This window comes from Patella vulgata, chromosome 2 (assembly GCF_932274485.2).
Source record: "Patella vulgata chromosome 2, xgPatVulg1.2, whole genome shotgun sequence".
Taxonomy (NCBI): Eukaryota; Metazoa; Mollusca; class Gastropoda; family Patellidae; genus Patella; species Patella vulgata.
This window is the reverse complement of record NC_065880.2, coordinates 38,938,576-38,966,351: the sequence shown is the minus strand read 5'-3', so window position 1 is coordinate 38,966,351 and position 27,776 is coordinate 38,938,576. Positions and strand designations below refer to the sequence as shown.

Genomic DNA, 27,776 nt, shown 5'->3' with positions numbered 1-27,776 from the left:
CTCTGGTTATAACAAGATGTAATCAATTATTACAGTCCAATTATTACTGTCCATATTAATATTTTTAAGTTTGAGTGTCAAGTCTCAGGATCTTTTAATATTTAAACCACCCATTTTAAATTCTGAAAAACAGTGAATACAGAAAGAACAAGCCAACAGTGAGGCTGATGTCCCCCACCTAAATCCCAAAATAAAAAGATGACACATATTAATTAATCGCACATTTATTGTTTTCAAAAGTATCAAGCAATCAAACCATACACTAAGTTTCACCAATCTCTATCAGATAGAATCAAGATTATCTTGTCCCAAACCATCGACAGATGAAATCGATTAGCTCTGCTTAGCGTCAGCTCGAAATGCTAATCATTGAACTCAGTCAAGACATTCACCTAATGAACATCTACATCAAGTTTAAACATTCACCTAATAGACACCTACGCCAAGTTTGAACATTCTACCTCAATTAGAAGGAGAGTTATTGTGTTCCAAATTCTCAACCAATCAAATTGCTTATCACTCTGATTACCTTCAGCAAAAAATGTTCATTATCGAACTTAGTCAAGGTATTGATGTAATAAAGCTATACACCAAGTGTCCTCACTCTCACTTAATTAGAACTAAAGTTATCATGTCCCAAAGCATCAAGCAATCAAACTGCTTATCTCTGCTTACCCTAAGCAGAAAATTGTCATCTTCGAACTCCATCAAGGCATTCACCTAATAGACACCTACGCCAAGTGTGAACATTCTAACTCAATTAGAATGAGAGTTATTGTGTTCCAAAGTCTCGACCAATCAAATTGCTTATCACTCTGCTTACCCTAGGCAGAAAATGCTCATCTTCAAACTCCATCAAGGTATAGACTTAATAAACACTTACACCAAGTTTGAACATTCTGGCTCAATTAGAAGAAGAGTTATTGTGTTCCAAAGTCTCGGCCAATCAAATTGCTTATAGCTCTGCTTACCCTGAATCCTCATTATCGAACTTAGTCAAGGTATTGCTGTAACGAAACTCTCACTTAATTAGAACTAAAGTTACCGTGTCCCAAAGCATCAACCAATCAAATTGCTTATCTCTGCTTACCCTAAACAGAAAATGCTCATCTTCGAACTCCATCAAGGCATTGACCTAATATTAATAAACACCTACACCAAGTTTGAACATTCTAGCTCAATTAGAAAGATAGTTATTGTGCCCCAAAAAGTGTGACTGACGGACGGATGGACAGACAGACGGACGAACCCATTTTAATAGTCCCCTGCTTTCTTCGAAAGGCGGGGGACAAAAAATTGTTGTTAAAGGAAATCAATTCTTTGTTTAATTCAAAAGTCAATCATCCAAACAAAGTAGAAGAAAATAGTGGTTCCTGTATTGTAATCTTGTCCAAAAAGACTATGCAAACATTTCTAATTGATTTGGTACATGAAAATGGTCCAAATCCCATATTTAAACTCAATAAATAGCATGAACAAGTGGTTGCCATGCAAGATACGCCCACATTTTGCAAGAGATGGACAGAGAACAAGTTTAAAAAATTAAGCGATTTTTCGTATAATCACTGGCAATAATTCAAGAAGTTACGTTCCGATATGCGTAAATATCTACAGGTACCACTACCAAGATATAGAAATATATTTTAAGTTATATCTAAATTAGATAAAACTCAAAGCTGTTTGCGTACAAGGAGCTGTCATTTTGTCCGGTAGTTTTGTTCAGATTTTTCTGAAATTCGAACTAAACCGACATTATGGTGTAACAGTGATATATAAACGTTTTTTTTTAAAATCGGATAGAAATTGTAAGCTAAAAACGTGATTTTTCATACAATCAACGGATACGAATTGTGACCTGTAGAGTGTCCACAAACAAATTGTGGACGAACGGGGGACAATGACAATATACGTCCACATGAAAATGTGGGCGTATAAAAAGATGTAAATACTTGACTTCTGGTAATCAATGCAGATGATATCAGTATCAAACACTAATTACGGTCATTGTGAGCATATATTTTATCAGAATATCAAAACACGTGATAATTTGATAGTCAGACGATTTGTTGAAAAAAGGAATATAGAACTGATTAAGATTTACTTTGAGAGACTGATTGAATGTATAAAGAGAAGGTGTACTGACATGTCAAAGTATTAGTTACTACAGTAAAACTACATGTACTACTATCAGTCATCTGTTAAGCACTGTGATTTTGTGTGTCGTATATTCAAAAGCTTAATATCCTAGCAACACATATCTTTAACAAAATGTGTTATATTCAATATTAAAATAAACAAATAAATGCAACCCAATTTGTATCATTCTTAGATATCAATTATTGTTAATTAGCAGAATTTAGAAAACATACATTTGTTAATAAAATGAATTAAGGAAAACTATATGATTACATACATGATATTTTCTCACTCAAAAGCTGCCAAAACAAAATATTTTATAAACTGTGATTCAAAAAAGCTTGACAATTCTTGATACGATTAAAAATATTCATAAAAGCATACAAAATTTGCAATGGGTTTAAGACTTTTCAACTGATTTTTCATACCATGCAATCATCAGTGTGTGTTCACATATGTAGTCATTACTAAGTACAATAAATCAAAATTTTTTTAAAAAATAGGCTACTGCTATACATGTATTACATTCAATATCCAATATTAAAACTATTTTAACGTTGATAAATGTACATGAAGATAAATAAAGAGAGGGGAATTCTTAAAAAAAATAAAATTACCTTCTTGCGTATGTATAATCTGTCTTGGGCATTCTGAAAATTAAAAAAAAAAATAGAAAATATTTTTTTCTTCAAAATTGCTGATCAATGTACATTAGTATGTCTGCCTATCAAATATCATCTTTGTACTACATATCAGACAGGGTCAACACAAGTTTGATTTTACGATTGATCAGAATGGTCTTTTATAATATATGTACCAGTACTTACATATCAAATATTTCATCTTGTAAACACTCATCAATACTTAAATCTAAAATACCATTTCCCAATTTTGTGAAAAAACTGCTTTCCTTAAATTGAGAACTTGTTTCTGATTGTGCCGATTTATTTCTGGAAAAACAAAAAGGGAGCATAAGATTGAGGTCAAACAAAACATATTGTATGTGTTCAAATATTGAGTAAGCTTCTGCATATATACACTATGACACTCATTTTTAAAAATGTGAACTCAGTAAGTTTATTAGATTTTGAGTACAACCAATTTAAACTAAAGTCAACTAAAATTTCATGATAACTATTTATTTATGACACTCAACTTAGATTGTTAGATTTCATGTTTCCTGGATAGTTAACACACCCACAATATAGTGAAGCTTTACTTAAATTAAGGCAACAAAATCTGTATTATTCAGAATGGTATAGGCCCTGGCCATGCAGTTAGGGTTGGGTTAGGGTTAGGCTTCAGGTCACAACTCATAAACATGTATTTATTTCACATGAAAACTTACTTCAAAAAGCCTCTAAAAACAAACTCTTTTTCCGCCATTTGTTATTGCAATTGAAAAGTGAATTGAGATGGAGAGATGAAATAAAGCAAGCTTCTACATAGTACACATGTATCTACTTCTTTATGTACACTATTATTAAGATAGCCACATACATGTACAGAAGCAATGAGTATAAAATATGTTTAGCTTGTCATTGTATACATGTACACCCTATGTATAACAGTACACAGTGCATAACATCTGGCAGTTATAAATAATGATATCTTATCACATTAAAAAGAACCAAGTGAAGTGACCAATACTACCAATTGACATACCATATAGTAAATTGGTCTATAGTTTGTTTAATAGTATACACTAAACCTCACCACTACTGTTGACCTAATAATTCTATGTAAACAGGTATGACGCCCTTTTATACAGTCCAGAGAAATAACTTTGTCTACATATACTTGTCTTATAATTTTATAACCCGTTTGCAGATTGGTAATCCACTCCATATTAAGACTTTAATCTTATCAATATATATCAAGTAGTCAAGTGATAAACCAATATCCAAATCATCAGGTTATAAACAGAAAATATTCCACAGACAAATCTACTTCAGTTTAAAGTATGTAAAAAGATTGAGATAACAAAAGGCTAGCTTCAGGTGTCAGTGTGCACAGGAGAAGAAATTCATACTCCTCTCAACTAGGTGAATTTTTATTTTTTTATTAAAACTAACACAGAATACATGATGAATATCAATCAAATTTTCTAGATGTGCCTGTCTTTGTCTTACAACGCTTACTGTCACAGTGTGTTTACATCATACAATAATTCATTTACAATTCAGAATATAAGACAATTAACAATATCCAAATCAACATTAATGGTGGAATTTTTTTTTTTACAAGGTGCCAGAATAAAAGATTTTTGTAATCATTATATAGGATAATCTTTGGTTACATAATAAAAAGGATCCTGTCCATGATAAGGATTGTAAGCTATACTAATCCTTCTGTACAAGTTAAGAGTTAGTTAAAATAACTGATAGCAGAGACAGAGTTATAAATTTATAAAGTAATGGTTTAGGTTGGACTGCAAGTCAACTGAAATATACTGTATGTATGATTTGTTAATTATGGTATCTGCACAATAAATCTTATTTTAGTTTTATTGAAAGGTAATATCATAGTTAATGTCATTCATAATCACTGCGTCTTCTTTTGCTGGTATAATATAGCGAAAAATATGGCAATAGTTTCACTCTACTTAAAGTAGCTAAGTCTCTAACTCAATATCATCCAAAATCTTCAACATTGAAAACACAAATTATTTGTCAATTTAAATCAACATTGATGCTGTGATCTTACCGGAAAAAGATGGGCTTCTGATATCCAATATTTAAGACAAAATAAACATTTTACCATTGGTACACGAATCGTGTACCATAATGCGTTCCAGCCCCAGTTCTAGCAAGAGACTCGAGGAACGAGGCTAGACATATTGCACCAAACCAAACGGCGATGCATTCGATTGAGACTGCTGGCTTATTTCGCGGAACATAACTGATTTGAAATTAGAGTAAAAACGGAAAACATTGAATGTATATCAGTTTATATACATTCATATTACAGTATTATTGGAGTTCCGACCCACTTGTGTCAATTTCTAGGTCCCAAATGTTAGCGATTTAGCTCCTATTAATTGACATACAGTATTTCAACAATAAATAATCAATCCGATATCAATTCTAGACCAAGCATCCAAGACCCAATTACAGATTTGGATATTTAATAAATATATTATAAAATGTCACTTTCAGAACATAATAATTATGTTGACAACATTTAAAAAGAAATCAACCAGTCCATTTAGGGTTACGGTAAGCAGTGTAAAGATGATAATAATCATTTTAAGTATCAAATTTATTTGCAATGTACAGTAATTAGGAAGCCATGAGAAGTGCACCTTGCTTACCAGAGTGAGTTTTTTTTCGACAAGAAATTATTTCTGGAATGGCTCATATATTCAGTAATTACTGGTGCAAATTATTATCCCAATGTACCTTCTATTTCAAATAGAACAAAAAATTATCTCAAAAAGTAATTCATGGACTGTGCAATATTGATCATTTTGCATTACAACTTGAACTTACAAGTACCGTACAAGGTTATCTGTTTCACTTTTTTACTTTTAGTGTTTAAAACACTCATTACTGACAAGAAAAGTACCGTTTCTTTTGGTTAACGCGCATCTTTGCAGCGTGTGGTTTGAATTTAAACGAAACGCAGGTTACGTCTGTCAAAATGAGATGATGTATAGCCCAAGCATCCCCGTTTTAGGCGTTTATATGAAAAAATCCAGAAAAAGACAAAAAAATTAAGCCGTACTGCTTTAATAATTTACTCACAATGTTGGGTATAATCCAGTGTATTTTGATTGTTTCTCAGGCGATAACGATGCCATCGTTTACTAGTGAATAATATTACGTATCCATGATGCAGAGACCGCAATTTGACGTTGTTTAGAGACAAGCAACGAGATATCTAAATCAACTTCGATATTTTGGGAGTTCTAAAAGCATTTCTCTTGCTTTGATCGGCAATATGGCCTTTGTTTATGATTGGTGGTTATTTTTAGTAAATGGGACACACCTGGCGTCATACCTAGGCGAGATTACTCTTGGTTAAAACTGTCGTCAATTGTGGGCGCAGACCACATTTAATATCATTTAAAATTTAAATGTATTTTAAAACAAATACAAGTTTCCATTTGACGTGAGTGTGCTGCCTTCACCCACTAGGCTTGATCTTTAGAATGACGTTTTTCAAGGGATAAAAGTCATAGGATACGGTGTCATCTAATACCAGCACTGGTCTAGAGCATTGGTTCTCAACGTTCTTTTGGCAACGGGACACCTTGGAACACATGAAAAAATAGCGGCACACCTGGTTAAATGAAAAATATTTGAATTTTCCTAATTAAAAACATGGCAAGTCATAAACGGCATACAACCGTAGACACAGACCAGTCACAGAAACACTCAATGACTCAAACTAAAAAAAGAAAAACACAGCTATGAACGTACCAGTGAATACTCAATTGGGATCAAGTGGCTTTTCGCATTTTCTTAGTGTGCCCGTTCAAAATTTCGCGGCACACTCAGGATGATCTCGCGGCACACTGGTTGAGAATCACTGGTTAATGGCTTAGATTTAGAGCTTAACCATTACAGTCCTCTTTATCTGCTTCCGAACGCTACAGTAAAATATTTGAATTACAGAGTAATTCTGGCGTCAACCGTTATATCAGTTATTAAAAGACATTTATTCACGCAAGCCCATAATAGTTAAACGAATTCGTTATTTATCATGGCAATGGAACTTGGCAATCGACAAAGTTTAGGCTATTTCTTGTCAAAACCTCAAACATTCATAACTTTGACAGAAATTTTCGACATATTCATTTTTCATTAGACTCTATCCTATCCTATTGGCCAGATATTTCTCTCAATTTTACAAATACATAATGCATCTTTAACTTTAAATTAAATATTTCACAGAACACGAGAGTCGACTACCGCTACTATGTACTAGTGCGTTACCGTACCGTATACAATACATTTTGATCATTATTTACAACTACTACTACTAGCGGTTGTCCCGGCGCTACGCCCTTAAACTCCCAAACCCGGCAACCGGAGTGGTAGGCCATCAGTATGTTACTCCCCGGTCCGAGCTACTGCAGGCTATAGTTATACATACACCAAATTTCAGCCCCGTGACAGTCACGGTCCCAGGGTAGCCGCCAACCATGAACAGACAGGCAATCACAAATATTAGTACATTTGTATAGTAATATTAATAATAGTATAGATAGATTATATAAAATTCACGTCACCCCACATATTGACGTAAACAAATCGACCCCACGAAAAACTACCACGGCACTGACACCATTTAAATTATACTAATAGCTTAATAAGTTACATTTCATTCATAACTTCATTACTACGGCTAAGCATAGAACTAGAATACTCTATAGACACAAAAGTGCCACACAAGATCTCCCCAAGTGTGCCGCGAAATTTTGAACGGCACACCACACTAAGAAATTGCGAAAAAACATGTGATCCCCATTGAGTATTCACTGGTGTCTACTGATAAGTTCATAGCTGCTGTGTTTTTCTTTATTTAGTTTGAGCCATCCTATGCGTCTATCACTAGTCTGTGTCTACGGTTCTATGCCGCAGCGTATATGATTTGCCATGTTTTTATTTTGCAAAATGCAAATATTTTTCATATATATTTAGCCAGGTGTGTCGCTATTTTTTCATGTGTTGTAAGGTGTGCCGTTGGCAAAAAAAAAAAAAAAAGGTTGAGAACCACTGGGCTAAGTCATGCAGTGTGACCTGTCTAGGCCCACAAGTAAGCCTAGGCTAGGCTAGTACTTTTAATTTTACTACTATGAATCAGTATGACTACAGGTTTTACAGTACGGTGTAGGCCTACGGTAACGGTAGGTAAGTAGGCCCTACTGCCTGGACGTTATAATAAATTTGTAGCCTACTAGGCCCTATAACAAACTGAAATGCCTACGACCCCTACCTACTAATACTAAATACTATTATTATTATGGTTAACTTTCCTGCAACGCAAGACTCTATGAGTATGACCAATTCAGAAATACAATAAGTAGGCCCCCTAATAATTACTATTATTTAGGCCATAGGGGAGGGAGAGAAATGGCGTTTAACGTCCACTCGACATAAAACAGGTCATTTCGGGACTAACACATGGTTCAATTTTATTTCAATAATTCGCTTGCGTGTAGGGGTCTATAGCAGTGGGAGGAAACCGGAGGACCTGGGGAGAAAACCCACGAGGTTGGACAGGCGACCCTACTCCTTGTCACGCAATACAACCGCCCAACCCCGGAGAATCGAAACCACGCCAGTGTACTCAATAGAAACCTTATGAAACAGCGCGCACGTGCTAACCATTCATCCATCCAACCCCCAAAGATATTAGGAGTCTTGTCTTAGTCTAGTATAAAATTGCAAAAATGTATTGTTTTGTCTTCAGAATCAATATTTAGTCAATACAAGACTGTGACCTACTTCATATTTTTGTAAATGGCGTCGTGTTGACGTAACTCTTGTCATGCGCAATATGACAATTACAGGGAACACTAGATCGGAGAAGATCCTGCACATACGACGTCATATGTGGATTGTGCGTGCCGTTAGGGTTAGGATATGGGTTAGACTTGGTCCATGGCTAGGGTTGGGGCTCTCCTACAATTACGTAATACTATACATTATGCTTTCCCCGGGACATCTCATAGACTTAGTTTTACATCATTTTATGCCCTGGGAAAATCGACATTCCTCGTATCCGACAATTTTGTATTTTACAGGGTTTTCAAGTTATTGTACAGTAGCCTACCAACGGTCTAATTCCACTGTCCATAAAACAAAAGTCGGACAGAAAAAATGACGTGGACTTTGACAGGGAAACGTGTCTTAACAGCGTCAAAAATTTAGAATCAAATTCCAATTGTGCAGCTCTTGCCAGGCCCCAAAATTCGCCCATACCAGCAAATGAACAACCACAAACAGGGGCGACATTAAGAGTCGCAGGGCCCAATTGGGATATTTATTTTTTTTTTTTTAGCACCCCAGGTTCCCAGTCTAGACTTGTTTTACTAGTTTTAGTGAAATTTAGTCAGTTTAGCGTTCTGTAGTAGCAACGATTTTGTTTGCATAGTGCGGTCCTCCTGTAGGCCTATTTACTATTAAAACCCACCCTTATGACATGATGCAAGAGCTAAATCTGTCTATTGCAGTCTTTCTTTAGGCCTGAAAATGTTATCTTAATTATTAATTTAATTTGACATATTAATTAACTCATGCAGACCATAATTAACTCTCGATGTCATTGCTAGTCTACGATATTTACTGGATTAGAATCCGTTCTGCTGCTCAACGCTCATTGATGATTAAATAACAAAAATGGATAGGCCTAACCGAGACAATGTTTTTTTATCGTACCGACTTTAGTATATGATGATCGTAGCTAGGCCTAAAATTCAATTGCTAAATTCTCGGTTCAGAGCGGATCAAATTCCCTTTACATTATCTAGTGTTTAACTATTATAGTGAGAACTCCCATAATGTCTATAACTTACCGAAACCATAATCAAATCTCGATGCCATCGCTAGCCTGTGATATTTAGCGGATTGGAATACATTTGTTGAAAAATAATTAAACGTAAAAGTGGATAACCGAGACTTTGTTTTTTGTATCGTATATCGACTTTAGTCAAATTCAAAAGCTAAAATCTTGGTTCAGAGTGGGAACAATTTGACTAAAATTTTCAGCATATTCTATTTGCGATCTATTTTTAACTATTATAGCGAGAACTGTCAACTCTTTATCTAATCTCACATAATGCCCCTTTAATTAACTAGGGTGCTGACAGGGGCTCCCAACACGTTATAGAAATTTACGATCCGAAAATTTTGAACTTCGATATATATAATTCGTCCGCTAGGCATACAGATATCGGGTTGAACGGTTGTCATGGACATCTGATGCACGATTTTGATGGGGTATTCTAGCGTCATTTTGGCACATTTTGCTAAAACACAGACACTGACCATACAGCATGTGACATACCGGATACATATACTTCGTTTTAATTTTACTGATAATCAAAAGTACACGATTTTGACAGGAAGCAACCAATTGAAACGCAAAAGCCGTGACCATCAGAGGCCAAAATATCAAAAGATTTTTTTTTTAAGCACATTCGATTCCACTTGGCAAACCTCAACAGATTCCAGTAGGCCTACCCTACATTGAATGTAATACATGGTTTGGAGACGAACAATAATTTCACCGTTTTTAATACCTTAAATCACTGTCCAAAGTTTTAGGGAAGAACCCAGATTAAACGAAGGGCTGTCATGTTGCTGTACTTGGGATAGGCCCTAGATTTGATTTAACGGGAAGAATAGACACAAGTATCAGAAGCCAATCTATTGTAGCTACGAGAACGTAACTAAAAACGCTGAGATATACTGATGTGCTTCAACTGCTTGGTTTTTTTTTTTAGCTACGATTGGATGCCTTTAGTTCCAAGTGGCAAACTCAATTTCTTTATTAATGTATGTACCATCTTAAAAATAAGTTAATTTTATACTATTAGTACCTATTACACATACGCAGTCCAATCTACTGAAACAACATTCATTTATCAGCAAATATTGACAATAAAGTAAATCAAGCGTTGTTTTTATCAAAATTGATTCTGACATTCATAATTGCGCCGTAATACCTACTGCGCAACTCTGATCAGATGGGTACTTTGATTGGCTATTGCACACGAGGCCCCGCCTTTATGTGTTACAGACGTAAATTTAAAATGTCGGAAAAAGCAATCTAAAGTCGCTTTGATTTAAAAAGGGGGAATTTGTACCCGTTTCAGGTAGGATTATATGCTTAATTGTAGTTGGGCGTGGCAGAGAGAGAGAGAGAAATGGGGTTTAACGTCCACTCGACACAAACTAGGTCATTTCGGGACTAACATATGGTTTAATTTTATTTACATAATTCGCTTGCGCGTAGGGGTCTTTAGCAGTCGGAGGAAACCGGAGGACCCGGAGAAAACCCACGAGGTTGGACAGGCGACCCTACTCCTTGCCACGTACAACCGGGGATTCGAAACCACGCCAATCGACTCAATGACAGACTTTATGATACAGCGCGCGCACGCTAACCATTCAGCCATCCAACCCCCTGGGCGTGGCAGAAATATTATAAACTAGCAGGATACCCGGCTTCGCTCGGGGGTCATAACTCCGAAACCGGAAGTGGTAGACTAACGCCACCTGGCCTATGTTACTCCCCGGTCCGAGCTACCCTAATACCCCAAATTTCAGACTCGGGGCAGACCTAGTGTAGCCACCAACCCCGAATAAACAGACTTCGCTCGGGGCAGACCTAGTGTAGCCGCCAACCCCGAAGAGGCCGGCTTCGCTCGGGGGGTCATAACTCCGAAACCGGAAGTGGTAGACTAACGCCACCTGGCCTATGTTACTCCCCGGTCCGAGCTACCCCTAAAAACCCCAAATTTCAGACTCGGGGCAGACCTAGTGTAGCCGCCAACCCCGAACAGACAGACAGACAGACAAACGACAGTCACAAATATATATATAGATAACAATAACCAATCGTTGTTTTGATTAAAAATATTGTCAATTTTGTTTACAAATGCCCGGTGCGAATCGCTCCCGCACGTGCTACATTGAAGGCAATGGCCTCATCTCTTATCTCGAAATACGGAGGGTTGAGAGATTAAGGTTTGTTATCTAAAGCCAATCCAGCCATTGCTTCAGGAATATGGAAGTGCAGGTGTCTTATTGTTTTTAATTCACCAATTTTTCCACAAAAATAAGCGAACTGACAGAATCGGATCCTAATCCTACCCACTCTACTATAGGTACCCACATTCAGAAAAGTCGCCGATTTTCTTCTACTTTACGATGAAGTAACCGTATATGTCTTTTAGATTAATTTGTATTTTGCAGGATACGCCCACATTTTCGAGAGATGGATAGAGAACAAGCTAAAAACGTGATTTTTCGTACAATCAGGGGCCATAATTCAGGAAGTTACGGTCGATATGCGCGAATATCGAAAGGAACCGAGATCTTTGGGTTATAAACTTACATTTCAAGTTTAAACTATTCGGATAAAAATTGTGACCTCTACAGTGTTCACAAGCTAAAAACGTGATTTTTAGTACAATCATAATCCATGAAGTTACAGTCCTTCATTACGGTGTAATGGTGATATAATCAAACGGTTTTTAAAATCGGATAATAATTGTGACCTCCAGAGGGGCCACAGGCTAAAAAAGCAGTGGCGGCGCCAGCCGTCGGTGATTGGACGGGCAAAGCTGGGGCAAAGTCCAAGGTTAAGGGGGCAAAGGCACGTGCTTCAACAGGTTGCCGGAAATGCAGCCTGGCAGTATTTCAGGCACAGATCGATGAGGTATTAGTGTCAAACGAACGGACTTGCGAATCACGACGAAGCCCACTCACGAGCGTCAAAGTAGGGAGTCCTTCCCCAGAAAATTTTGAAAAATAGACTACCGGAAATGCTGTCTTACAGTATTCTGTCAGACACCGATCGTCGAGATAAATAGATCTGCCCAGATACCGTTCGTCGCCTGATCACTAGTTTATCCGACTAGAGAACAAAATGTCAAACGAACGGACTTGCGAACCTCAACGAATTCCCCTTGTGAGCGCCAAAGTAGCGAGTCCATTGGGGACCTCGCCAAGAAAATTTTGAAAAATAGACTGTCGGAAATGCTCTACAACATGCAAGTTTATGACTGAGTGGGGATGTGGGATTTATTCATCGTAGAAGGTATTGATTATCGAAACGTATCACAAATACTTTTTTTTATTTTCTAAAATTATTGGGGGGGGGGGGGGGGCAAACAGAGGGCAGGACCCCCCTGGCGCCGCCACTGTAAAAAAAAGGGCGATTTTTAGTACAATCAGGGGCCATAATCCATGAAGTTACAGTCCGAACATGCCAATATCGAAAGGAACTGAGATCTTAGGGTGATAAACCTATATTTCAAGTTTCATTGAAATCGGATAAAAATTGTGACCTGTAGACTGTTCACAAACAATTGTGAACGGACGTCCGGACGGGCGGACAGGGGCGACGACAATATACGTGATAAACCTATATTTCAAGTTTCATTGAAATCGAATAAAAATTGTGACCTGTAGACTGTTCACAAACAATTGTGAACGGACGTCCGGACGGGCGGACAGGGGCGACGACAATATACGTCCACATGAAAATGTGGGCGTATAAAAATTACTCGGTATACCTCCGCCTCCGGACCAATCCCCCCCCCCCCCCGAGTCCCAGATGCCCCCCCTCCTCCCACGAGCCCCGAATCAAATAACCATACAGCTAATAAATTCGTGAAATTTGTCGTGGAATGCCAATAGCTGAACAGTATATAGCAAGATGGTGGACAGGTGACGGAGGTGACAATAATATTCGTCCAAAATTAAACGTGGATGTATGATATACATTAGACATTGTTTGACTCCCAGTTCTTCCCCATGCTGACATATAGTATACAAAACATTTAATATCATGGATTTAGCTGTTGAAGTTATCAAAATCATTGAAAATCAACACACTTGTTAATATGAAGACCTTAAACTCTGTGTGTTCGATCCCTGCATTGGCCGAGAAAGTTCATCCAGATTTTCCGGCGTGGTTCATTCGGATGAGACGAAAAACCGAGGTCCCGTGTACACATTGGCGTGCACGTAAAAGATCCCTTGATAGTTGGAATTCGATAGGCCGTAGTGCCGCTGTCCGGGCAAAATTTCCCTCATAGCACACTGTATGGAGTATGCCCGTCTTCATTAGCCCAGTTCGGAGCAAAACAGTAGGACGTTAAACCCCATTTCATTTCATTTTTAAACTCTGTGTATCAATCTAAAGTCAATCGAATGATCACTTTGGCCTGTAGAGCATCCTCAAGATTTTTCGAAGAGCATCCTCAAGATTTTTCGAAGAGCACCCGCAAGATTTTTCCATGAAGTAATCAAGGGTATTAACTATGGCATTAATTATCAGAAGTACTTGAAAATATATAGGTGTAGGTGACTTTGTCTCATTTAAAATCAATCGGATGATAACTTTGGTCTCTAGAACATCCAGAAGATTTTTCAAAATGATCAAGGGCAGTAATTATCGGAATTCGTCGAAAATCAATAGTCGTCTTCGTCTGATGACTTTAAACACTGTGTATAAACTTAATAGTTAATCGGATATTAACTTTAGCCACAGGGCGTCCATCAGATATTTCAAAGTGATTAAGGGCCAGTAATTATCGGAAATCGTTGAAAATCAATAGGCCTCTTCGTCTCACGACCTTAAACTGCACTGTGTATTGGATACAAACTTTAGCCTCTAGAACGTCCACAAGCAATTGTTGACGAAGGACCGACGGACGTACTGACGAATATTCTGTCACGTTGAGAGAGAGAGAGAGAGGGAGAAATGGGGTTTAACGTCCACTCAACACAAACTAGGTCATTTCGGGACTAACACATGGTTCATTTTTATTCCAATAATAAGCTTGCGCGTAGGGGTCTTTAGCAGTGGGAGGAAACCGGGGGACCCGGAGAAAACCCACGAGGTTGGACAGGCGACCCTATATACTGTCACGTTGAAGCTTTAACATAGGTAATTACTTAATCGTCTGTATAAAGGTAGGCGTATTGCATGAGCTTTTATTGGATCGCAAACTTCAACGATGCATTATAATAACCATTTCATCAATGGTTACCGACTGGAGCTAACGAGTCAAGCTGACCCGTATATACAGTATAGACGTTATAATGCATACTAAGTCAAATCACGATACCGCACAGTATCAAATGGATAAATTAATTGTCATGGTTTGTTATTCAATTACATTATCATGATCATATGAGAAAAGTTATATCATTTCGTTGACAATAAAATGTATGTTGCCTGTAGAATAATCCAGAAGAAGAGTTATATAGTCTTCAAACTTTTTTTGGAACATGTCTTTGTTGTGAAATTTTTCACAATATCAGATATTCAGATGCAAGGAAGACAATTCGAGTTTATAAGTACACAGATGTAATCTATATTCGACTAATAACCCACGGGCTAAAATTTAATATCAACTGAAACAAACCGCCGTGTACTCAAATTCAAAATAAACTTACCGTTAAGTTAACGTGGTTATCACCCTTCCCGCTTTATACGATTGTACGTACTGTTTGAATACAGGGCTTAACAAAGGGGCTGCAATACCGTCTCTCGATTCGTTATAGGCCTATTATAAGTAGGTTACATTTTACTACATGGACAACATTTAGGCATAAAAAAAAACAAATTTCACGCTCCACTGAACGTATAAAACTGCTGTATAAAAGGGCGTATGGCTCGATTTTTTTTAAAGGGGCAATAACACTCTTGTTGGCTTGACAGCTCCAGAAAATAAAAAATAGCCTTATTCTAAGTACTATAGATGTGTTAGTGTCCTACCTGTTGTGTAAATTATCCATTAAATCCTTTTTTACTTGTCCAAAGGGTTCAAAAATATTTTTAAATCCAAGTCACATTTGAAAAGCTTTACGTCAGGCTTTTCAAATCATTTAGTTGAATTTTTCCAATTTTTTAAATTAGGTGTGTTAAGATGAAATTTGTATCATCAATTAATTGGAATATTGTAAAATTATGGTGGCCGAAAGCGTCCATTTAGATCGGCGTGTTTCTAGATACAACGCGAGAGTCGCCGTTAAGCCAGCACGACGAAAAAGGCGCCCATCGGCGACTTTTCGTCGTGCTGGCTTAACGGCGACTCTCGCGTTGTATCTAGAAACCCGCCGATCTAAATGGACGCTTTCAGCCACCATATAAAATAGTACAATTTGTTGTCCAGAATAAAGATTGGGACATATTATTCAGTTACAACAAGACTGGTATTGCGCCTTTAAACCTTGAAATAGACCAAAAAATGGTTCTAAAAGCACATATTAAAGTAATATGAATGTACATAAATTGATTAATATTCAATTTTTGAAAAAAAAAAAAAAAATAAAAAAAATTCTAATCAGTTATGTTCGGTGAAATACGTGAACAGTTCAAATTTAACGGCAGTCGTTTACGCCTGCTTAGTGCATTCTATATATAATACACGTTATGTTCAGTTATGTTCGGTGAAATACGTGAACAGTTCAAATTTAACGGCAGTCGTTTACGCCTGCTTAGTGCATTCTTTATATAATACACGTTTTTATACGCCCACATTTTCATGTAGACGTATATTGTCGTCGGCTCTGAAATGTATGTTTGTAAACCACAGATCTCGATTCCTGTCGATATTCGCGCATATCGGACCATAACTTACTGAATTATGGCCCTGATTGTACAAAAAATCGCATTTTTAGCTTGTGGACCCTATAGAGGTCACAATTTTTAACCGATTTAAAAAAAAAAGTTTGAATATATCACCGTTATCTTGCGGATTTTCTAGAAGTCACAATTTTTCCGATTTTTAAAACCGTTTAAATACATGACCATTCCACCATAATGAAGGTTTAATTCAAATTTCGGGAAAATCGAAATGAAACTGCCCGACAAAATGGCCGTTCTTTGTACGCAAATTGTGTAATACGAAGGTTGTGGGCCATTTAGAGGTCACAATTATTATCCGATGTTGATGAAACTTAAAACATATCTTTATATCCCAAAGATCTCAGTCCTTTTTGATATTTGCACATTTCAGGCCATAACTTTCTGGATTATTGCCCCTGATTGTACAAAAAATCGCGTTTGTTTTTCAGCTTGTTCTCTATTCATCTCTTGCAAAATGTGGGCGTATCCTGCCTGGCAGCCGCTGGTTTAAATTATTATTTTGTCGTTTTTGAATCAGCCTTTATAATTACTTCGACATTGTGAGTAGGATATATTTTTATTTGTTCATTACAAAATTGTACCCGAAACCGTGTTTCGGGTACACGATTCGTGTACTGATTATAAAATGTTAATTGAGTCTTAAATATTGGATATAAGGATCCTATTTCACGACAAGATAGCAACACCAATATTCATGGAAAGATCTATGTGATATAGGTAAAGCACCTAGCATAGATAGAAATTATTTATAATTCTGTATGCCGTTGATATTTATTGAGATCTACGCGCTAGAATTGAAATGAAATGTGGTTTAGCGTCTCACTTTTTCTACACCAACCAGACTAATGAAGACGATCTATTTGAAAATGTTCTTCGCATGTATGTAATTATTGCAGATATCAACATGGTAAATTTAGTGATGTCCAGGTGGCGATTTTTATACATAACTCCACATTTTCATACTCTGGTTTTACAGAAGCTAGAAAGTCTCAAACTCAATATTTTCCATAATATTCGAAATTAATAACACAAATTAGAATTCAATATTGACCAAAGTACAACACACTAATACAGTCAAACCACACATACACAAATTAACAGGCCGACAAATATGCCTACTGTCTGTGCACTACATTGTGTAACCTGTCTTTAATGATATACATAGTTTAGTGTTTAAAAGTTGTTATATAATACAAAGCCAATGTTTAGTATGAGGGTATTCTCCACATCCACCCGTCCGTAAAAGTATAATTTACCGCACGTTCTTTTACTAAACGGTATGCGTTCAAATTAGATTTTATGCAAAATTTGGAACAAAAACAACAAATGGTTCAAATTTTGGGAGTGTTTTCAAGGAGTTGAACCTACGCTTGATCGTTCAAAATACCCATATGGGGTTTAACATTTGCTCAGATAGCGTCTATTAGTATACTACTTCCAATTTGCATATCTCAAAATTTACAATCTTTGGATACGGACATACCAGTCCTCAAGTTGTCTGTGGTTTAAGGTTAGCTCAACGAAAATTTTGAAAAGGGTTAACAGAGCAAAAAGGGAGAGAATTAACACGAGGACATAAACTGTGTGAAATGAATGGTAAAACTTTTGTGGTCTGTAGCCAGTTAATCGGAACCGGATTTGGAACGTGATTACTAACATAGATGGCGCCGCGTAGACTTACCCAATGACGTTTATCACGAACCCACGTGTTGCAATGTTATTATATTGGTTCATCAGTTCTACTCCTAGATTATATTCATATTGTTAATTGAGTATTTCTTCTGTTGTGTAGAGTCGTAAGCATATTTTACCATGGCTGTTCAAAAAGACACTCTTACATACTACGACAGAGTAATAGTAACACTCCAGGCTGGATTTCCCAGTGATGAAGAAAAGGAAATCTTCTTGAACAATGTATTAGAACAGTTCTCCCAAGAAGCCGAAAATGTTTGTAAAAATTTTTCAATTTGTATTTGTCTGGAAGAACTTTTAAAGCATTGCTCAACTAAACACCTATCTTTATTTATGTCATATTTGACAGATTCATGGTCAGGTCTTGTTCAACATAGTGTAGCTAGTCACTTGATACAGCAACTTCTCATAAGATTGCCTGATATTCTCAGTCAAGAAGACAGCGTAACAGCATGTAGTGATTCGGAAGACCAATCAGATAATGAAATGACTGTCACCACAAAAATAAGTAAACATTTTCAAAGTTTACAAAAATTCTTTATTAAGAACATGAAAACCTGTTTTGATAATACACATTCTTGTCAGGTTTTAAGAACACTTTTAGAACTGATGGGTGGTATGGATAAGTTTCACTGTGTTGAACGACGATTGCAGCATAAAAAAGGAAAAGGAAAATTCAAAAGAGAATTACCAGTGAAAGCAGTTAGTATTGAGGTTCCACTGGCAGTGAGAAATAAGTTAAAAAGAATGTACAAAGAAGTCACATGTTCTATTACCAAAAAAATTTACAAACAGTTTAAAGACATGAGTTATATATCCAATGATATCAATTTGCTCATTCAGACAGCTTTGAGAATAGAGCATGAACTAGATCCTATATTATGTAACAAACATTGTAGAAAAATTGCTATTGTTCTTGGATTAAATGAAGAAATTGAAGAAGGTGTGTTGCCATCAATGGTGGAAAATTCTGATCAACAGTTTTTATTTGAGACGATAATCCAGTGTTCTAGTGAAGATCTGTCAGCAGAAATTTACACCAAATTATTTAAAGGAAGATTAGTCAAGTATGCTTTACATAAACGTGCTAATTATAGCTTAAAAGCTATGATGAATAATATCAAAGAAGATCAGTTTTTAGACCTGTATGATGAAATAGAGTTAGACTTAGAAAACATTATTTTTGGTAACCCTGACTTTAATATAGCCGATTTACTAGCAGGGGGCTGTTTACATTATCGTTGTAATCAGTCAAGATTCATTAAGCAGTTGATGAATGTGATGCATTGTTCTATACCTGAAGAAAGAAAAATGATGCTGGTTCCACTTATAGTTAAATGGAAACAATATGAGGAATTTTTTGATATTCAGAAGGAAGAGGATGCATCAGAGAGAATATGTATAGATACAGTACCTTTGGAAAATGTATCGAGAACAGGATCATTTCTTCTACAAAAACTATTGAAATTTGGCAGTAATAAATTGATTGTAGATAGTATGATGTCTTTAGAAACGGATGATTTGTGTTTTCTAGCCACTAATAAACTAGGTGGTTTCATTATACAAGCCTTCTGTGAGAGCTCCAATATACCTCAGAAAGCCCACGATGCATTTTGTGATAAGTTTAAGGGAAGTCTGGTCAAAATAGCATGTGATCAGTGGGGTAGTAGAGCTATAGAAGATATGTATAAGTGTTCATCAAGTGTGCAAAAGACAGTTATGGCAGAAGAACTATCTTATTTTCATAGAAAATTACAGAATGATCTTTATGGTCATTTTGTATGCCGTAAATTGGCCCTGTATCATTTTCTGCATCGCCGTGACGACTGGAATGCCATTCAGAAATCAGCAGTCCAAAAGAGGAAACTATTCAAAGATATTCTAGGTGACAAAGGTCTAAAGAAAAAAAAGGAAAAGTAATGAAAACATATAAAGAGATGGAAAGAAGCTATGATTATTTACATATATATATTTAAGACTGTCATTAGTCTGTTTGGGGTTGGCGGCTACCCCAAGACTAAAATTTGGGGTATAAGGGATATGTAGGCATAGTGATGTTGCGCTACTACTTCCAGAGTTATATTACTAAATATTTGAGAACTGCTGTGGCTGAGTGAGTAAGATGCTGGCTGGCTCACTGACCTGGAGGTACCGTGTTCGATCCTAGTGTTTGTTGAGAAAGTTCATCAGGACTTTCCGGCATGGTTCCCCATTGTGTGTGGTGCTGCAGAATGAAGGGTCTGGCAAGGGACAACATACAGTTGTTTGGGGGGGACAATTCTCTTCCAATGTTGGCCAAGAAATTTCCTCTTAATTTTCCGGCCTGTGATAAGAGAATGAGGTCCTGTGTACAAATTGGAATACACTTAAAAGAAACCTTGACACTTGACAGTTGTAATCTGAAATAAAATTAGACTATAGTGCTGGTGTCTGGGCAAAATTTCCCTCATAGCACACTGTGTGTCATGACTCATATGCCTGTCTTCATTAGCCCAGTTGGTGCAGAACAGTAGGATGTTACACCCAATTTCATATACTAATACTTTTATTTATTTATAGAAAAAGGAAAAGTTAAACTTAAAAATATTAATAATACACTTACATTGTAGATAGTTGTTTGTAGAATATGTAAAATACATTTGAACAAGTCTTCTATTCTGGTTAGACATTCATTATATCTGAAGTCAAAAGTGATGAATATATTTGCTCACATGAATTTTTGTATCAAGTAGGAGTGATACATACAAACGCAGTCACTTGTGACTTAACATGTCTGTAATTTAAATCATTTAAATGGTGTGCATGGGGCTTTACTCGTAGGAGAAAACCTGAAGAAAACCCGCAATCACAGCATGTATAAACAGGGAATATATATCTCATAACTTTGCACAGATGCCATTTAATCATCTTTAAATTCAGTATTTATAAATTTATACATAGTTTTGTTTAAATAGTTTGACCCAAGTGCCTCATTTAGCCAGAGCTGACCACAATTTATATTAATATGTTCCAATTAATTGTTATTTCAATTATAATTTAATCAATACTTGCCCATTAAGAAAAACCTTCCATGTTTAATTAATTGTTATACATGTACATGTAGTAGACATAGTTTACAAATGTGTTAAAGGAATACTGTCAAATTGAATACTACATGTACCTAATACATGTAGAGCTGTATTTGTTAAACCTTGTACAATCTTATATTTTATATCTGAATGGTTATCACTGATACTAGTAATAGTAGTGCTTATTATATATTTAGATATTTGAATTCAAATAAATTTTCAAGACTATTGGTTTAAACAGTATTTATTTCGAGAATATTATACAATGTAAAAGGCATAAATAATAGGATACAAAAACAAGCCGAGTAGGCTTATATTAATTTGCTTCCTTCTGGTTTGGGTGTATAATATATGTACAATGTCGAATTATATATGATACATACAAAAACTAATTACATTATTTTAGTTATGGTACAAATAAGCAGATAAATGATTTTCAAGACTATTCTAACTGATTGCTTTTTGTTCTTTATTTGATGATCAGTGATGTTTCCTACGTAAGATTTAAATAAAGAGCTGGCCGTTTTCACTACCGGTATGGTAATAGTTTAAAAATAGATAATGAATATATTGAAAATTTCAGTCAAATTACTTACTCTAAGCAAAGTTATGGATGTTTAAAGTTTAGACAAGAATAGCATCTTGATTCAGATTGTCATTGCTACGATAATAAACAAAATCTCAATTTTCCATTTTTCTTGTTTACCGTTTAATGGTGCCACGCTGCAAATGGTCTAATCCATTTGATATCCAAGCCATTCGATGGTTTAGAGAGGTGTTTATGGGCTTGTCATGTATATTAAGGTCTGTTTAATTATTTAAATAACATTTGAAGCCAGAAAAAGGACCTTCAATAAATCGATTTAGCTCTTACAAAATACACCTTTAAAAACAAATGAATTAAAGGAAATACATTCATTTGAAAGATTTACAATTTCTATAAATGCAGCTAAAATGCTAAAAAAATTGACCATATGAATATTTAAATACTGGTATTAAAATCTTGTATGTAACCCACAAACTGATTGTTATTATATAAAAGTATTACAAGCATTGGACTTGACTCTTCATTTATGTCTTTTAAAGCAGACAAACCATTCAAACAATTAAATATTTGTACCCAAAACAAAAGACAATTTAATGGTGGGTTGACAAAAGAAATAATCTCACATGGATATCAACAAAATCTGGTGATACATGTATCTTGATTTACTACTGCAGACATATTTGTTTCGAAAGGTTGCTGTTCAACATGAAAACTTTAGTGGTTACGGTTTAACAGGTGTGAATAAGTAATGAAAAAAGAACCCTGTTGAAAGCAATTTTGAACTGAGTTACTGTCCCTGCTCTGGAAGGGGGGGGGGGTGCCAAGTGGTTTAAAACGTGTGTGCATGAAATCATACGGTCTGTCATTGAGTCAAGTGGAGTGGTTTTGAACCCCCTGCTTGTGAGTGTCAAGGAGTAGGATCACCTGGGGTTTTTTTTCTGGTTTCCTCCCACTGCTAAAGACCCTTACGCGCAAGTGAATTATAGAAATAAGATTTAACCATAATAATATGTTGGTCCTGAAATGACCTAGTTTGTGTCGGGTGGACATAAACCCCATTTCTCTCTGTCATCATGTGAATCTAAGCAGATTTCTATGGTATTGTTCAATTAGTGATCAAAGTTCAGAGTTTTGATTCAAAGTTCAGAGTTTTGATTCAAATTTACATAGTTTTTCCTGCAATTGTTTGACTTGTCATCAATTGAGTAGTTTTTGCCCTTACCTAAAATCTAACAGCCACCCTTATGTTTAAAGATAGCCACCCAAAGTGTCGAAATACGTTCACACAGCAACCACATTTTGACAGCAGCTTATCCATTAAAGACTGCAGCCTTAATCTCATAAGGTTTTTGACACTGAATATTGATACAGTTCATCGTCCCATCACCTGAATGAATTGTTTGACTTGTCATCAATTGAGTAGTTTTTGCTCTTACCTAAAATCTAACAGCCACCCTTATGTTTAAAGATAGCCACCCAAAGTGTCGAAATACGTTCACACAGCAACCACATTTTGACAGCAGCTTATCCATTAAAGACTGAAGCCTTAATCTCATAAGGTTTTTGGCACTGAATATTGATACAGTTCATCGTCCCATCACCTGAATGCCTGCCTCTATCGTGATGTATGTTTGGCTTGTTGCCAGTAAATTATTTGAAATATTGGTACGCCAACATCAAAGGGAGACATCACATCTTTAACATTTTAATATAATTAAAATAAGCATGTTAAATAAATCATACTCCTACGAATTTCTCTTACTACCTGAGCATGTGATAATTTTCATCATATGACAAAACAGATTGGAAGCTGTTGTTGGGAAATATAAATTCTACCTTATCGGTGATCATCATAAGATTCATTCTTCAATTATTCTTTCAGGTGACAATTCTCAACATTAACAGTTTACAATATTGTTTTTTATTTAGGTATACAACAAATATATAACCTGTTTTTCAAAACAGGGAATAAATAGTACACATTTACAAATGCCACGTCTTTACTTTTCTTACTCTATGAAAACTGTATATTTTTAAGCAATAAAATATTTTCAATCACATCCACAAAATTACTCAATATTTTTCAATTAAACAATCCAATTTATGGCAAAAAAACATTCAACACATTTACATGGATTTCTTCCCTTGGATTTTAATTTTCCGAGCATAATCTCAGAATCCGGTTATATCCTTTACATAAAACAATCTGGCAAATTGTTCCATACATGAGACATTTTATTCTTGCATGAGGAATAATAGTTGTTGTGCTGCCCCATTGATTTATGCTGTCATGGGCGTGGATTTAGGGGGGGAACGTCCCCCCCCCCCTTAGAATCGGAAGGGGGGGGAAGAATATGTCTCTGTCCCCCCCATGATATTGATCGTCAGGACAGATTTTCAGGCTTATATCCACATGATGGTGAGCTTGTTTCTACGTATCTGGAACTGAATCGGGACTTGGAACAAGAATTGCCATTCTTCAAGCGCCAGTTTTCGGCCAAATCTATTTCACTTGTGCACGAAGCGTTCCTCATTATGTCACCTGAAGTGAGGCAGATGTTCCCTTCTGTCGAAGCTCTTCTCATCTCACACTGCTGAACCCTGCTAGTTCCTGGTCAGCCGAGCGATCCTTCAGCACTCTGTGCCGTATCAAAACTTGACTGCGCAACTCCATGACGCAAAACCGACTGAACCACTTGATGGCGTGTGCTATGCATAATAATCCCCTTCATGTCGCCAAGATATTCAAAGAGAACAGTCCTGATCGTAGAACGAACGTCTTTGGACGATTCACTTAACTTCATGAACAATTCACTTAACTTCATGAACAATTAATATTTATGCAGCTTTGACGTAGGTAGTCAATTTTTCCATATTGTCATCATATTACCTTTAGTTACAGCCTTCATCGAAATAACACTGGTACAGTAAACTGTTCATAATTATTTATTTCGTTTGGTAATGAAATGTTCCAGGTTCCAGGGTTTGTCCGTCACCCCCAAAAGTTTTGACTAATCCACGCCCTTGTATGATGTACTAGGTAATGAGTATGCCACCATTTTTTGTTGGACAAACAAAATTGGTAGCGGCCAATTTTAAATCTGATTGAATCCAAGCCAGGAGGTTATCTAGTGTTGATATTTTGATTTTGTTTTCTTAATAAAATGATCAATCTGAGTACATCTTAGTGTGGATTAAGCTGTGAGAAATTTGATATATTAGCGAAAACTGCAAATGACGCATCAACCCATCTTTACTTTTTACATTTAATAACATATTCCATTGTTACAATATAATTGATCATGTCTTGGTCGCTTGGATCATTTCTTCAATAGATATTATTTTTTCTCTTGGTTTTCCTACAGTTTCGCCTTTTTGTGTCTCGGCTTTATCTATCTGTTTCCAGTCCATAAAATTAACTACCTTCACGCCTACAAATGAAAATTTATGAAACTTGAACAAACAGATATATTTAAGCGAATAAAACTGATTAATTCTGTGTGGACGGTTCTTAGAAGCCTATATTATAGTCTGAAGTAACAACTCTCTGTTTTCAGGTGAATTATCAGACAGTTGAAAACGTAGTTTTTACTGCAATTAAGCTCTTATGAATTATGATAATCAAGATCACAGATCAATCATAAGTTATGATTACCATTACCCCAGCCCTGATTCATAACTAGAGTTTTTATCTTAGAATTATATCTGGAATCTGTTTAACCAGTTGTATGTAAAATCTGTGGATGTTAAAAGTATATCCCCTTTATACTACATTTGTTGTCTAAAAAAACAAAATCTCTCATATCTGTAAAAGACCATGGATGAAGACCATCTTTCAGATGTTTGTATTCAATTCACCTGACACAGTGGCTAAATTTATACTTCAAAGCAAACAGACTATGCTTTGATCTTAATTGTACCTTGACCATAATAGTGCCACTGAAATTATTTTTTGTTGTTCTAGAATACATATATCACAAATAGCAGCTTCGTAAATAGTTATCAATGGAGGAAAAACATTTTAAAAGATAACTGATTAGGCCTACAGTACTGACCAAGAAAGTGATTATGGAAATTAAAGTACAGTACAGACCTTTCTCATTAAGAACAGGTAATATTTCTTCTTTTCCTGATTTGGGTATATGTCTAATATGTCCTGATTCTATATCTTTTAATATAAGTTTTCCGGTATTAAAGCCGTCTGTCATAGTAGAGAGTATGACACCCACAGGACCTAATCCTACCCAGCCACTACAATATAAACCTGTAAAACACAAAACATGTAAAAATAACAAAAATTAATACACATTAATACATATTACCGGTATTAATTATGATCCCACCTCCAATCCAAATTTTAAAATTTTGTGTCAACTAGAGTTTATTTGTATTAGCAAGCTATATTTTCCATCATTATCCCAAGTTTTCTTTCACATAAAAACTATAAAATGGACTGCTGTATTTATTGTATATGAATGCTAATTTTGTGGCATGTAAATTGACTGACAGTGAAATTCTCCATGCATACAGTCATTTTCACTGTCAGTTGGTCCAGATTGGCATATAGATAAAAACAAGGGTCATGCTTTGGTGAAATGAAATGAAATGGGTTTAAAGTCCTACTTTTCTGCTCCGACTTAGCTAATGAAAACAAGCATACGCCATACAGTGTGCTATAAGGGAAATTTTGCCCGGGGAGCGGCACTATGGCCTACTTTTATATCGAATTCTAACTGCCAAGAGATATTTAATGTGCATGCCAATGTATACATGGGACGTCAGTTTTAGTCCCATCCGAACAACTAGACAGCTCTCTTTGTCAGGCCCTCCGTCCTGCACCACTGACAAGGGGAAACCAAGTTGGAAAATCCTGATGAACTTTCTCGGCCAATGCAGGGATCAACCATGTGACCTCCAGACTAGCGAGCCAGCGTCTTACCCACTTAGTCACCATGACTCCTGTCCTGCTTTGGTACCGAATAAAGACACAATTTTTATTTATTGACAGGTTAGATCAAAAAGAAGAAACAGAGAGATAAGCCAACAGTGAGGCTGATGTCCCCCGCTGAAACCCACAAATAAATAGATTACATGTATTGATTAATTGCACACTTTTCCTTTTCAAAAGTATTGAGCAATCAAACTGATTATCTATAATTCGTCTAAGCATAAAATATTCACGATCAAAGTACCTGGTAGTGAACTACATTTCATTACTCTCCATCAGTTAGAATCAAAGTTATTTTATCCTAAAGCATTAACCAATGAAATTGATTAGCTCTGTTTAGCTTTAGCTTGAAATGTTAATCATTAAACTCAGTCAAGACATTCAACTAATAAACATCTACATCAAGTTTAAACATTCTACCTCAGTTAAAAGCAGGGTTGTTATGTTCCAAAGACTTGACCAATCAAATTGCTTATTGCTCATTATCGAAATTAATCAAGGTATTGATGTAATGAAAGTATACTCTGAGTTTCATCACTCTCACTTAATTATAACTACATTTATCAACCAATCAAATTGCTTATCTCTGCTTACCCTGAGGCGTGAGCAGAAGATGCTCATCTTCAAACTCTATCAAGGCATTCACCTAATGAAATCCTACACCAAGTTTGAACATTCTACCTCAATTAGAAGCAGAGTTATTGTGTTCCCAAAGTCTCGACTAATCAAAGTGTTTATCGCTCTGCTTAACATGAGCAGAAAATGCTCATTATCGTGTCCCAAAGTTTAAACCAATCAAATTGCTTATCTCTACTTTCCCTAAGCAGAAAATGCTCCTCTTTAAACACCATTAAGGCATTCACCTAATGAACGCCTACACCAAGTGTGAACATTCTACCTCAATTAGAAGGAGAGTTATTGTGTTCCAAAGTCTCAACCAATCAAATGCTTATCGCTCTGCTTACCCTGAGTCAAGCTATTGATGTAATGAAACTATACACCAAGTTCCATCACTTTCACTTAATTAGAACTAAAGTTATCGTGT

The 27,776-nt window shown here is 36.0% G+C and overlaps 3 protein-coding genes and 1 long non-coding RNA gene across 7 annotated transcripts in view; 2 read left to right on the top strand and 2 right to left on the bottom strand.

The window, feature by feature from the left end:
- LOC126811787 (SUN domain-containing protein 1) overlaps positions 1–15,371 on the bottom strand; it is a 34,108-nt gene extending 18,737 nt beyond the window's left edge. The window contains exons 1-4 of one of the 3 annotated variants that reach the window (XM_050537691.1): positions 15,282–15,371; positions 2,964–3,086; positions 2,754–2,786; positions 2,414–2,435 (exon numbers count right to left, since the gene is read on the bottom strand). Coding sequence is in view for 2 of the 3 variants with exons in the window: in XM_050537689.2 (XP_050393646.1) it covers positions 2,754–2,786; positions 2,964–3,086; positions 5,883–5,938 (212 nt within the window). In the remaining variant the exon portion in view is untranslated. Of the gene's footprint in view, positions 1–2,413; positions 2,436–2,753; positions 2,787–2,963; positions 3,087–5,882; positions 6,075–15,281 lie in introns of those variants that run through there. The other 2 variants (XM_050537690.1, XM_050537689.2) reach the window with 2 other exon arrangements.
- LOC130010727 (uncharacterized) lies at positions 10,896–27,102 on the top strand. 2 transcript variants are annotated; one of them, XR_008786016.1, is made up of 3 exons: positions 10,896–10,963; positions 25,748–25,894; positions 26,792–27,102. It is a non-coding gene; the product is annotated as an uncharacterized LOC130010727 (long non-coding RNA). The 2 variants fall into 2 exon arrangements; XR_008786015.1 differs by lacking the exon at positions 10,896–10,963 and adding an exon at positions 14,665–14,769.
- On the top strand, positions 18,148–21,232 carry LOC126811789 (uncharacterized). Its single transcript, XM_050537701.1, has one exon. It carries the CDS (start codon positions 18,289–18,291, stop codon positions 20,086–20,088), a length of 1,800 nt encoding a protein of 599 aa, XP_050393658.1. The 5' UTR covers positions 18,148–18,288; the 3' UTR covers positions 20,089–21,232.
- The window catches only part of LOC126811790 (NADPH:adrenodoxin oxidoreductase, mitochondrial), a 19,393-nt gene continuing 13,081 nt past the window's right edge, over positions 21,465–27,776 (bottom strand). Inside the window, exons 12-13 of the mRNA XM_050537702.1 lie at positions 25,877–26,047; positions 21,465–25,214 (exon numbers count right to left, since the gene is read on the bottom strand). Of these exons, the coding sequence (XP_050393659.1) occupies positions 25,084–25,214; positions 25,877–26,047 (302 nt within the window). The 3' untranslated portion in view covers positions 21,465–25,083. The remainder of the gene's footprint in view (positions 25,215–25,876; positions 26,048–27,776) is intronic.